This window comes from Oncorhynchus gorbuscha, linkage group LG21 (genome assembly GCF_021184085.1).
Source record: "Oncorhynchus gorbuscha isolate QuinsamMale2020 ecotype Even-year linkage group LG21, OgorEven_v1.0, whole genome shotgun sequence".
Taxonomy (NCBI): domain Eukaryota; kingdom Metazoa; phylum Chordata; class Actinopteri; order Salmoniformes; family Salmonidae; genus Oncorhynchus; species Oncorhynchus gorbuscha.
The window spans coordinates 25484113-25497636 of record NC_060193.1 but is presented as its reverse complement, the minus strand read 5'-3'; the positions used below and the strand labels follow the sequence as shown (position 1 = coordinate 25497636).

The window sequence follows — 13524 nt, the reverse complement described above, 5'->3', positions numbered from 1 at the left end:
ACTGCATTAGCTGCAGTCCCCTGTGGTATTTTGTACTGCAGTCGAACTGCAGTTATACTGCACTCTAACTGCAATATTTTTTCATAAAGGTTTGGATTTAGGCTTAAAGTTGAGTGACAAAAATACCTAATTCTCTTATGTTGATTCAACATCATCACATTTGTTGTTGTTGTTGTTTAGTACGGAGAAAACATTTTGAAACATGTTGAATAGGTGAGCTACAACCTGAACTTGTCCATTAAGAATGCACATTTTTGTATTAGGTTGAAAATCATTTTTGCTATTGTAAGACCTGTTGAACTCACCTGGTCTCAAGTCATACATAATTACTGCAGTGCGGAAGAACTGTAGTTGTTTGCTCATCTATCTGTCATGTTTTGTCTTTGGTTATATTGTCTTGTCATTGTGCTTTCCCTTCTGTTCGTTTCCCCCTGCTGGTCTTATTAGGTTCGTTCCCTCTTTCTATCCCTCTCTCTCCCCCTCCCTCTCTCTCTTCTCTCTATCGTTCCGTTCCTGCTCCCAGCTGTTCCTCATTCTCCTAACTCACTCATTTACTCTTTTCACACCTGTTCCCTATTTTGCCCTCTGATTAGAGCCCCTATTTCTCCCCTTGTTTTCCGCTTCTGTCCTTGTCGGATCCTTGTATGATGTTCACTGTTCTGTGTCCTTGTCTCGCCCTGTCGTGTTTTGTCTTCTTCAGATGCTGCGTGTGAGCAGGTGTCTTAGTCTGCTACGGTCGGTGCCTTCCCGAAGCAACCTGCAGTCTATGGTCGAGTCTCCAGTCAGTCCTCGTTACTACGAGTGGATTTAAGTTTTTCCTGTTTTGTTTTCTCCTTGATATTTCCAGGATTATTACTTTTGGCATTTACTGGAATAAAGACTCTGTTTTCGTTAAGTCGCGTTTGGGTCCTCATTCACCAGCATAACACCATCTGTATGGGCGAACAAGACAGTGGTTCAGAAAAAGCTTTCCAAACAGCCCAAGTGTTTTCCCTGCATGGAACACATTCTCAGGCGGCATCTGTGCATAGGTTAGGAGTAGGTTAGCTGACCTGCAAAGCAAGCTTTTAAAAGATGTGTTGTTTCATATTTCCAGATGTTATCACTGTTCTATGATTACAGAAGGTCACAAAAATAAACTTACGGGGGGTAGTGAAAGAGGAAATGGGAGCAACACAAACACAGATAAACTAGAAAAATATACTCAGAAGATGTTTTTCCAGCTTGTTTTTTTTTTGTGTGTGTGTGGCCATAATCAGATGTGAAATATTAGTCCACCTCAACCTCACTCCCAGTATATAATGACAAAGTTCTTAGTAGATAAACTACAAAATATGCTCAGAAGATGTTTTTTTGCCTGTTTTTTTTGTGTGTGTGTGGCCATAATCAGATGTGAAATATCATTCTCTTTCAGCCCACTCCTAGTATATAATGACAAAGGTCTTGGTCCAAGCACACAGCACTAGGAGCACTTAGAGGAACCCTTTGATCTGAGCTCTCGGTGTTTGTCTTTGGTTCTTTCCGCTCTGTTTAGTCTCTTCCCTTTTTGGTCAGCCTTCTTCTCAACCTCCCCTCCAAGGGGGACCACCCCCCTCCCGAACACACGCACATGCACAGGCTTGTTTTCCCTCCCTCCTTCCTCTCTCCTTTTTCTCTCTCTCTCTCTTCGTGGGGTGTGGATTGACATTTAGGAGTGAGCAAGGTTCTCTGTCAATTAGACAGTTGCTGTGGGAAGCGGAGAGGAGTGCATGAACAGAGGGAGCTCCTGGTGGGAAAGAGAGGGAGAAGGAGCTATGAACTAATAAGGTAAGGGCATGTCAGTCAGTCTGTCTTGCTGTTGGCTTTACTACTTGGCAGTCAATTCAGCTTCATTTTTATTTGTCCCCTTAGGGCAATCAGTATGTGGAGGAGTTCCGTAAAAGTTGATGAGATGTGAGTTCCCTTAGGGCAATCGGTATGTGGAGGAGTTCCGAAAAGTTGATGAGATGTGAGTTCCCTTAGGGCAATCGGTATGTGGAGGAGTTCCGAAAAGTTGATGAGATGTGAGTTCCCTTAGGGCAATCGGTATGTGGAGGAGTTCCGAAAAGTTGATGAGATGTGAGTTCCCTTAGGGCAATCGGTATGTGGAGGAGTTCCGAAAAGTTGATGAGATGTGAGTTCCCTTAGGGCAATCGGTATGTGGAGGAGTTCCGAAAAGTTGATGAGATGTGAGTTCCCTTAGGGCAATCGGTATGTGGAGGAGTTCCGAAAAGTTGATGAGATGTGAGTTTTCTTACTAAAAGACAAAGTTGTGATCTGCAGTGGTCTGGCTTGTCATTTAAAGTTTTCATAGTGGGAAACATTCCAGGAAAAGAAAGGGAATGGCGAGTTGTATAAAACAAACAAGGTTGGTCCACTGGATCTGTTATCAATCTCTGATCGGTTGTGTAAAGGAAGAATGGTCTGAATGATGGTACTTCAAGCTACCAGGAGATCAGGAATGAGCAGCCCCCCCCCCCCGCTCACACACTTCTAAAAAGCACACTCAAACCTTTCTAAAAAGAATGTGTCGTTTTCATGAGAAAGCTGCCTCTTAAAGCAACAACAAATATCACAATAAAGTGGTTGTGCAAACCTAAAGTCAGTGCATGAGTCTAGGCTAGGGCATTAGTTGTTGGACTCTAGTCTTTCATGCGGTTCTCTTACTGCATGGTCTTCTTCAGACATGTTATTGTGTGCCCTAGTTAAGACAGAGAGGCGGCTGTGAGTCTTCAGCAGTAGTACACTGTATGACCTTCATGTTCTTCACAATAGAGTGAGCTTGAAATTTGACTGTTAAGTTTGTTTTGCGTGTCACTTTTCCAGGAGTTCGTCACGGACCACTTACGCGAGTCACCTTGACTGAGCTCAGTAGTTATACTGCAAATGTTCAAAGACACTCAAAAAATTTCCTGAAGCATTTTAATGAAACGTGTTGGCAGTTTTGTTTCCGTTCTGTTTTTGAAGTCAAATATATGAAGACACATCACTCCTACATTTCCTCCCTTTGTATCAATCTCATGGACTGGGACTTAGTAAACTCCTCTCTCTTGTCATAAGAAGTCTGGGACACATCACAACTTGGCTGTTGGACGAATATGCTGGCTGCTTCTTTTCTCTCTCTCTCACTCTCTCTCTCTCTTTCGCACGCTCTCTCTCTCTCTGACTCCTCTTTCTTTGGAAATTGCTGGCTGCTCAGGAGCCTGTCATTACGGAGATGAGACGCAGTGCAGTGGGGCTTGGCTGTTGAGCGGAGGCAGCTGATCACCAGGCATTCCCAGCTGTGGAGAAGACCCGCTTGTCAAAGGGTAGCGCTACATTCCCATCTCTGCAAGACGCAAATTATACACTCAGTTGAACACTGAGAACTGGCCACGGAAGTGATAGTTTGTGTCAACTTGTCTTTGAAGAGGTACAGTGGTGATGACTTTGATCTTGGCGAGATGGATTCTCCGGAGTTCGGACGCTTGATTCAAAAGTTCTAGTAAATACAGCTTGGTCTTATACTAAACCAGTAAGGGATCTATTTGATAGTATGATTCCGTTTGACATCACGAGATCCCTCTAGATTGAAATAGACATACTGTATCTACAGACATTCCACCACGTTTGCCTCACAACCCATATCATGCAGCCCCTCTCCTCAATACGAATCCTGATTTTACAGTCAGGCCTCGTATGCTGTCCTGTGTCCTCCCAATCTGACCCCCCACCAATCAGGTACCGGAACTGTGTTGCGTCAGTGAGCATTCAGGAGGGCACTGGCCACCCACCTAGCATGCTCTGGGATATGTCAGTCGTAGGATCACATGACCAGTCCAGTATCACATTACACAATTCAACTCACACAATCATGTAAACACAGACGCATATGCACACACACAAGCACAAATACGAGTAAAACAGTCTCCTCCCCAATGTACAAATAAAAAAGCATGGGACAATTCTCATCATGCCTGGCCTTACAGACCTCATTTCACAAATCAATGTCCATTCCCAGGTCTAATGACTTCTAACTGGCCTGGTTGGAAATAACCGTGTCCCATATCCAGCCTCCTGCAAAACATTACTGGATAAAATCACAGTTTATTCCAGAATGAATACCAGTTTCATTGATGAAAGCAGACACACATGAACCGACGCCAGGTCGTACTCCAGTTTCAGTTGGAAAAAAAGTGCATCTAATTGTGAGACCTTACGTTGGACTGACACAGAGCAGATGTCTGGGCTGTGCTATGACGGGCATAGAGAGCTGTGAGCTTGAGGTGATGACAGAGGGATTGCATCACACTCCTGGGGGACAGCAAAGTTCAACTCTCGGGGCCCAGGGTCCATGGCCATCCTGGAGCTGATGCTTTGCAGACACACACCTGTATGTCTTAAACAGACACCTGGACATGTGTTTTCATTCTGGTTGGTATAGGATAAGATTTCTATCCAAGACACTGGCTATTCTTCTGTCCCAACAATGAAACGGTTGAACTGTCTTCAACCGTAATTGACTGACTTTTATTAGGCCTCCGTTATCTCACCGCTGTGCGACTGCTTTTGAGATAACTTCCTACAGTAAAAACACACCCGATTCCAACTGAACTGAAAGTGAAGCTTCCACCATACTTGTCAAGCTCCTTCCTCAAACTATAATCACAAACAAAGAACAGGGGCGAGGGGGGGAAGCTGCATGCTTCAGTTGGTTAAGAGGGTCACAGACCCAGTTGGAGTTTTACTGCAGTTAGAAGTTTGACAAATGAATTTCTGTGTGACTGACGTCAACAAGAAGCCATTCCACTCCATTATTATGTGTTTTTCTTAGCCCACACAGGCTCCTTTCAACACTGGTGCACTGAACATGTTCCAAACCTCCCTGTGAATGCCTCCAACCGAGGTTAACCTTATAATCAGAGTCAGGTTTGGTTAAAAACGTGTCGCGTCTTGCTCTCAGTACAATGCCAGTGGTTTACGCTGCTGGTAAGATCATTTTCAAGGAGTTTTGAGGGGTAAACAGTGTCAGAAATGTGTGAGAAGCTTACTTCAGATTGGTGTCTCTTAGGTTTTTTTTGTAAAGCCTCAATCCACTGGGCGCAGACGTCAGTTCAACGTCTAGTTTCGATTTAGGTTGTGTTGAGTTGTGAATTCAACATGAAGTCAAGCAAAAATGTCCCCCCGTTATTGGATTTAGGTTCAAAGTTGGGTGGAAAAAAAAGACGAAATCCTCTTACATTGATGACTTTTTGTAAATACAATCAGTTTTCCACGTTGAGTCAATGTCATCACATAGATCTTTTTAGTTGAAATGACGTGGAAACAACGTTGATTCAACCAGTTTTTGCCCAGTGGGTGAAAGCACTTGAACACACAATACTATATGTATCCCTTTATTATCCACGGAATCCTTTTGAGTTGGTCTGTTGTTTAGGAAACACCATTGGCATTGTTGGTCTGTTTGGTTTGGTGTCACATATATTTGGGTTCACTGGACGGACTTACAGTAGTGAAAGTCAGGTGAATAAGCTCTTCTTTGGCTTTAACCTACAGAAGTATCAGTGAGCGCTGTTTCACTGACCCAGTGAGCAGAGACAAGCTAGCGAAGTGAGCAAGATTGTCTTAACTGCACATTCCAGCTGGTGATTTGTGTGTTAATATGTATGTGAGGGGGATGCCAGGTCTCGACATAAAGATGTTGGCTATGTGAATGTTGAGAGAAGACCAAAGTCCAGAGTAAAGAGCGTAGATCAAACTGTCTCAGAGAGATAGCAGCTAATCCACCACTGTCTCTCTCCCATCAGCATGTAAACACACAAGCACTATTCTCAGCACATAACAGGTGATATTTCACACCATTATCAGTACAGTGAAAATAAGTCCTCCCTGATCACACATTGCTCTGATTCTCAGAGCTTTACCAGGGGTGTGTTCATTAGGTCACACAATGGAAAACATTTAAAAATGTTTTTAAACATTTTGCAATGGAAAATGGAAATTAGCATAGTAGTTCCTCCCCGTTTGGCGCTTTTCTTCCGTTTAGTGCCGAATGAACAAAACCCAGGCCCAAGGAGTGATGTTTACCCTGGAGCCTCTCTTTGTGGGGATGCAGGATATAGGGGCCGGGGCAGATGGTTGGAGTGGGCGGTTAGTGATGGGAAAGGTCCCTGGTGTTAAGCTGTGCCTTTAATTTGGCCCTTTCCCCCTTACAAATAGAGCCTAATCCTTTCCCTGTTAGGATTCTCCTTGGACAACCGGGTTGTATTCATTAGGCACCAAATAGAAGAAAATGGTCTTAAAAACAGTGATAGGTTGTCCAATAAGAAGCGCTCATTTCCGTTTTACATTACAAAATGTTTTTCAATGTTTTCTGTTGCATGCCCTAATGAATACCACCCAGTATTGGAGAGGCTCCCCTTACAGGACACAGGAAATGTCCCTTAGGGAACATCTGAGGATTCTGACTTCTTGGTCTGACCGTTTCAAGTTGAGGCCCTTTTTTTACGAAGCAAACTGGGTCTTTTAATTGCTAATAGATTGAGCTCTGACCAAAGCCAATGCACGCTGGGAAAGTGCACGCCTCCAGGAAACTGAGTTTCTCACAGTTTCAAAGACGTTACCCTAAAATGTGATGTATAGTTCCTTAGCCTTGGTGCCAGCTTGAAAAATTTGTTTGGGTTCCAAATCTGTTTGTGCTATAGTATCTTGCCAACTCCTACTGCACAAACATATCTGGGACCAGACCAAGACAGATCCATCCCCATCAGCACAGTAAATAGCCCTTTGAATTGGCCCTGGCACTAATTATTTTTAGCTCTGGCACCAAGACGGCTGCAGACTGGAGGGCAAGCCGTGGCTGGGTTGGGTTGGGCTGGGAGGTGCACCAGTGTGCTGTAGCCCCAGGCAGCAGAACACTTTGCCCATGTGCTAACAGCTAACGCACCAAGGAGCATCTGGAAATAAGCAGGTTGCATCAGGAAATACTGTCATTACCACCAACTGGCACTTGCCTTCAGGCTAAGGCCAAGTTCCAAGGTCTCCAGAAGGGGAGAGCAGGGAAAAGGAAAGAACACAGTCACCGGGGTTAGAATTAAAATGGCGGGTGTTAACTACAAAAACACAGCCGCCTTTAAATGGTCAATTGAATGGCTGCAACACTTACACATGTCAGTCATGCTTTGAATGGCGTATTGCAAAGGTATTGTACCGTGCTTGGAAGTGGTTGGTAACGTAAGATCAGTATTAGATCTGAACATTTCAAAGTGCAGAGCTAAAACAGTCACTCTGTCCTAGGTCATGTTAAGTAGGGACATTTTTTAAAAACATTTTGAATTGGGGAAGTACAACTTGAAGTTGTCCATTAAGGATGCACATTTGATCTTTCGGTTGGAAATCAATTTTGCTAAGGTATGACCTACTGAACTCCCCTGGTCTCAAGGTATACATGATTACTGTAGTAAGGAAGGACTGCAGTTGCACCTTCAAGGAAATCATTCAGAGCAGAGGAAGCCAATTGATTCATGATGTGGTGACTGTGAGCACCCGGGCAGCATCCTGAAATGCACCCTATTCCCCATATAGTACACAACTTTTGACCCATAGAGCTCTGGTCAAAAGTAGTGCATTATTGTAAGGAATAGGAGTCAGGTGTTGACGAGTGTAAAGCTTGATACCATTAGCCAAATATTCAGACATATTAAACCATTTATATTAAAATTATACTGGAACTTTTTCACCCATATCCCCCTCAAACTATTATGTTTCTAGGTATCATGCATGTTTTCAGAAACAGTTACGTGAATGGCCAATATTTCAACTCTCTCAATTGTCCATGGAGGCCGAGTGATTTTCCATTGTCACAAACACACCCAAATGATGTTCAACTAGTAGTATTTAGTATGCCATTGGGCATCCCTACTCAGGTAACGGTCTAAATCACTCCTAACCGAATATGGTTCAAATAGACTAATGTTTCATGCTCTGAGATTAAGTTCTATGATGGGAAAGCAACAAAGTTAAAACTAGACCGTCAGAAATCTGCTTAAGGGGGCTTCTGATGTCTCCCCACAGGCCTAGGCCTCAGTCCATCTCATACCGTCCCATAGTGCTTTGCACATAGTCTTAAAGGCCCCACATCAGGTCAGCCATTTGTATTTGGCAGTGTGTTGTGAGTGTGTATGTGTGGTTTAGGTCAGTGAGATAGTGGTTAGAGTGTTCGAGAACCTCAGGTCAGTCATCATCAACATGCCCTGGAGAGACAGCCAAGTCAGTCATGTGCCAGTTGCATGGGTGGCAAAAGGGCTTCTTCCACACGGCTCCTGATAGTCACACTAAACTGTCTGTTGAAAAACCATATGAGTAATGTTGGTTGTCAAATTTTTCTGCTATCACCTGTCTTTCAGGGTCACTTTCTATTTTGAGCCATAGACCGATAAGTCGTCCGGTCTTAGAAAGTGTGTTTATGGCTGCAGAGGATAGACCTCATTTGAAAGCAGAACTTTTGGAGGTGCATGGTACTGGATTGCTTATACAGTGCATTCGGGAAGTATTCAGACCCCTTGACATTTTCCACATTTTGTTACGTCACAGCCTTATTCTAAAATGTATTCAATATTTTTTTCCCTCATCATTCTACGCACAAAACCCCATAATGACAGAGCAAGAACAGGTTTTTGAAATATCATATTTGCATACACCACCATTCAAAAGTTTGGAGTCACTTAGAAGTGTCCCTTATTTTTGAAAGAAAAGCATATTTGTTGTCCATTAAAATAACATCAAATTGATCAGAAATACGGTGTAGACATTCTTAATGTTGTAAATGACTATTGTAGCTGGAAATGGCAGATTTTTTAAACGGAATATCTAGATACAGAGGCGTACAGAGGCCCATTATCAGCAACCATCACTCCTGTGTTCCAATTGCACGTTGCGTTAGTTAATCCAAGTGTATCATTATAAAAGGCTAATTGATCATTAGAAAACCCTTTTGCAATTATATTAGCACAGTTGAAAACTGTTGTCTGATTAAAGAAGCAATAAAACTGGTCTTCTTTAGACTAGTTGAGTATCTGGAGTTTCAGCATTTGTGGGTTAAATTACAGGCTCAAAATGACTAGAAACAAAGCACTTTCCTCTGAAACTCGTCAGTCTGTTCTTGTTCTGAGAAATGAAGGCCTTTCCTTGCGAGAAATTGCCAAGCAACTGAAGATCTCGTAGAACATTGTGTACTATTCCCTTCACAGAACAGCACAAACTGGCTCTAACCAGAATAGAAAGAGGAGTGAGAGGCCCCAGTGCACAACTGAGTAAGAGGACACATATATTAGAGTTTCTAGTTTGAGAAACAGACGCCTCACAAGTTCTCAACTGGCAGCTTTATTAAATAGTACCCGCAAAGCACCAGTCTCATCATCAACAGTGAAGAGGCGACTCCAGGTTCCTCTAGTGTAGTCTAGTGTCTGTGTTTTTTTGCCCATCTTAATATTTTATTTTTATTGGCCAGTCTGAGATATGGCTTTTTCTTTGCAACTCTGCCTAGAAGGCCAGCATTCCGGAGTCGCCTCTTCACTGTTGAATATTTTTGCGATTTTTCAAAATTGTTCTGTTTTTTATTTTTAATAAATGTGAGAAAAAAAAATCTAAAAACGTGTTTTTTCACTTTGTAATTATGGGGTATTGTGTGTAGATTGATGAGGGGAATACAATTATTATTATTTTTAAATAATGCTTAAAGTAACAAAATGTGGAAAAAGGGAAGGGGTCTGAATACTTTTCGAATGCACTGTATGAAGGAGGGAAGGAGGGAGGGGGGGAGGGAGGGAGGGAAGGAGTCATCCTACATGAGGAGGGAGTAAAAATGACTGAAAAGGAATGAGCAAACAAAGGCATGTCTGTGACTGCAGGACTGCTTCCAAACTCAGGAAGAGAGACAGGAGAAATCCGACTCCTGGCTCATTATGATGATTGGATTTACTGTTCACTACCCCAGGGCTTTTTACTACTTCCTCGTTGTTTTCTTAATAAAGATGATTTACTAAGGGGAAATCCGGTTTGCTTTGATATGGAGTTTGATAAGTCATTATTTATAAATTTAGACTTTCAACTGCACGCCAGTTGTAGCTTAGCTTAATCCCTAGACCCAGAGCTAAACTCTTCTTAAAGCCACCTTCGTCAGAGCAGACAATGAGAGGCCGCATAAGAGGTCAAAGTGAGTCAGGGCAATCAGTGCAATATGACACCTGTGTTAAATCAACATCACTCGCAAAAATGACTCTTCAATTGCAGCACACCGGTATTCAAATGAATCATTTGTGGCTTTGCTCATTTGCTCAGTTCATTATACTGCTAGTCAGGGAAATTAACCTTGTTTAGCCATGTGTTCAATGATGACAGATGAGACAGGTCTCTCTTCGCCAGACCCTTGTTCAAAGCTTGTGAAGTTCCTAGGCTCAGAGAGGGTATATTTCAAGTTATCTCCTCATCTTCAGATGGACGTGCTGAGACACTAGCCTGGTTAAACCAGACTGAACACTCACCCTTCTGACGCTACCAGGCTACAAGAGCCACCATGGCAGGGATTCCTGTGGTCAGCTAAAGTGCCAGTCCACAACAATTGGTTATCCGAAGGGAAGATGGGAAAATATGTCTCTCAATCATAGATGCATTATTCGCACCATTATAATTTACTCCATGCAGGGTTGTTAGTCCATGTCTATAAGGAGAAATAAAGCAGTTCTGAAAGTATCCGGCCCCTCAACCTATGAATCAAAGAAATGCAGTCAGGTTGTGGCCTAAAGTTCTCAATGCCAGAGCATGTTGGGTAATTGTGTTGGAGACACTATCCAGATGTTTTGAGGTCAGGGAGAGGTCAAGGCTTATCCAGCTCATTCTTTTAATTCTTCTAATCCATGAGTGTATTACAGGGACACTATCAGCTTATATGATCTTACCAACAAGGCGCTTGTTGCCAAGTTGATTCCACAAAGTGGTACTACTTGTACGAGGACCTTATCCTTACATTTCATTGTCATTATTTGGCTCTGTTCAAACTCCAAACAGAGAAGAAACGGTAGACGTTATCCTGAGTACCACAGGTACAGAAAGCTCTTTCTCAGGAAGTGTGTTGGCTTTCTTGGAGGACTCGCTGACAATATTCCAGCTGGAGAATCTCTGACAATATTCCAGCTGGAGAATCTCTGACAATATTCCAGCTGGAGAATCTCTGACAATATTCCAGCTGGAGAATCGCTGACAATATTCCAGCTGGAGAATCTCTGACAATATTCCAGCTGGAGAATCTCTGACAATATTCCAGCTGGAGAATCGCTGACAATATTCCAGCTGGAGAATCGCTGACAATATTCCAGCTGGAGTATCGCTGACAATATTCCAGCTGGAGAATCGCTGACAATATTCCAGCTGGAGAATCGCTGACAATATTCCAGCTGGAGAATCGCTGACAATATTCCAGCTGGAGAATCTCTGACAATATTCCAGCTGGAGAATCGCTGACAATATTCCAGCTGGAGAATCGCTGACAATATTCCAGCTGGAGAATCGCTGACAATATTCCAGCTGGAGAATCGCTGACAATATTCCAGCTGGAGAATCTCTGACATATTCCAGCTGGAGAATCTCTGACAATATCCAGCTGGAGAATCTCTGACAATATTCCAGCTGGAGAATCTCTGACAATATCCAGCTGGAGAATCGCTGACAATATTCCAGCTGGAGAATCTCTGACACAGGAAACCACTCTAACTCCTCCTAAGCTCGTTGCTAAGCAGAAGGAGACAGGCAAGATGCCAAATACAAGCTTTTGTCAAAGACCTGTGACCCATTAGACATTGTGAGCAGTGGTCTCAAATGAAGCACACCATTGTTCCTCACATGAGAAAACAGCTAAGGTATACTGCTGATTAACTCAGAAACAGCAAACTATACCTTCTTGGAACGAAATGGATGACATCATTTTGAACTGATGATGGACACGGCGGACACTGGACAACTGTGTGATTTTTCTTACAAAACGGCCTCACAAATAGCATTATGTAATGTGTTATATGTAAACATCTTTATACACTATTTGCAATAGTGATCTCCTTGACAAATTGTCTAGTAATCTGATACACTGTGTTTTTAGATGTTCTGGAAGCTTATTTTCAGTTACCATTGCACATTAGTTCAGGAGATACTGACTAACAAAACATTTGTATTTTTCAGCTCGTCCACTTCAAGTGAAGCAGTCACTACCATAGAGGAGGATAACCACAAACTCCTCCGAAAATCTGTCACATCCACATCTGCACAGCGGTCAACAGAACAACCTACTCACAATTTATAACTCAAACTGTCTCCACTTTGCTTTGGTACCCATTCCATGAAGAAGCAGGAGACAGGCTTCCATTGAGTCAGGGACAGTGATGGGTTTACAGAGAGGGGCACTGCGATGGGCACTTCCCTGGCTGCTGTTGGTCATGGCTGGAGGGTCACACGGCTCCCTGGTGAAGACTAACCTAGGGTTGAGGGTGAAGAGGGGCCAGTCGGCCTACCTGCAGGAGGGGGACCTGCAGTTCCACATCCCCCCGATGAAGGACGCCTGCAAGGTGGAGGTGGTGCTCAACGAGCCAATTACGCAGAGGGTGGGGACGCTGACACCCCAGGTAATGTAACTGGCTTCTTTGTGGCAGGTCAACAGGTGGTAACCATTGCTTTTCCAGTTGTAAGTTGAATAGTCATCTAACAGGGGATGATAGGAGACAAGCACACATTGAAGACCCTGCCCATGGCAGAAACACACAGCACATCGGACACAGGACCCCAAGTAAGATGTCTTTTTACCTGCCTGTTTGCCACTTAGTGGTTGTGGACCTCTGAAAATGTCCTACCTGTTACAACTGGAACAGAAGTCTGAACAACCATTTACTATCCAGGAAAAGGGTTTGTGACAGACAACTGCCCTGGTGTAAACCTGGCAGTAAAACGCTAATAACAGTATGTCACTGGCATGTTTCTCCCCCATAATGAGAATCCCTGACAACGCTTAACACATTGTCCTAATTGCTGATCATAAAAACAGACCATAAAGCTGTTCTATTAGGAGGTTTAGGTACAAGGGGGATTGTGATACAGTATGTACCATGGTATGTTTCTTAAGCAGTTCTTCAATAGGCTCTAGGCTAGGGCCGGCTCTAGCCTTTAGGAGGCCCTAAGCAATATTTGGTTGGGGAGCCCCCCTTACAAGTGGGCAAAATGTTTTAGTGCCCCCCCCCTTCATGACAGAGAGATACATTTACTTTTTAAAGTCAATTTCCTGTAATTCTACAAATTTTGCCATCGGTCATAGAGAACATGTACCAATTTTAAAGCAATGTTTCTGCAGTTCTACACATTTTACCATGGGGAAGATAGAAAATAATGACATTTTATAACGCATTTCATGCAATTCTACTCATTCTGCCATGGGGCAGAAATATATTTTGCAGTTTTAAAGCAAGTTGTCTGCAGTTCTACACATTTTGC

At 43.1% G+C, this 13524-nt stretch overlaps 1 protein-coding gene across 3 annotated transcripts in view; it reads left to right on the top strand.

Moving 5' to 3' along the window:
• The first annotated feature begins 1648 nt into the window (after positions 1-1648).
• Positions 1649-13524, top strand: part of frem1a (Fras1 related extracellular matrix 1a) — a 28514-nt gene continuing 16638 nt past the window's right edge. For all 3 annotated transcript variants that reach the window (XM_046319227.1, XM_046319228.1, XM_046319230.1), the window contains exons 1-2: positions 1649-1806; positions 12226-12665. In XM_046319227.1, the coding sequence (XP_046175183.1) occupies positions 12426-12665 (240 nt within the window). In that variant the 5' untranslated portion in view covers positions 1649-1806; positions 12226-12425. The remainder of the gene's footprint in view (positions 1807-12225; positions 12666-13524) is intronic.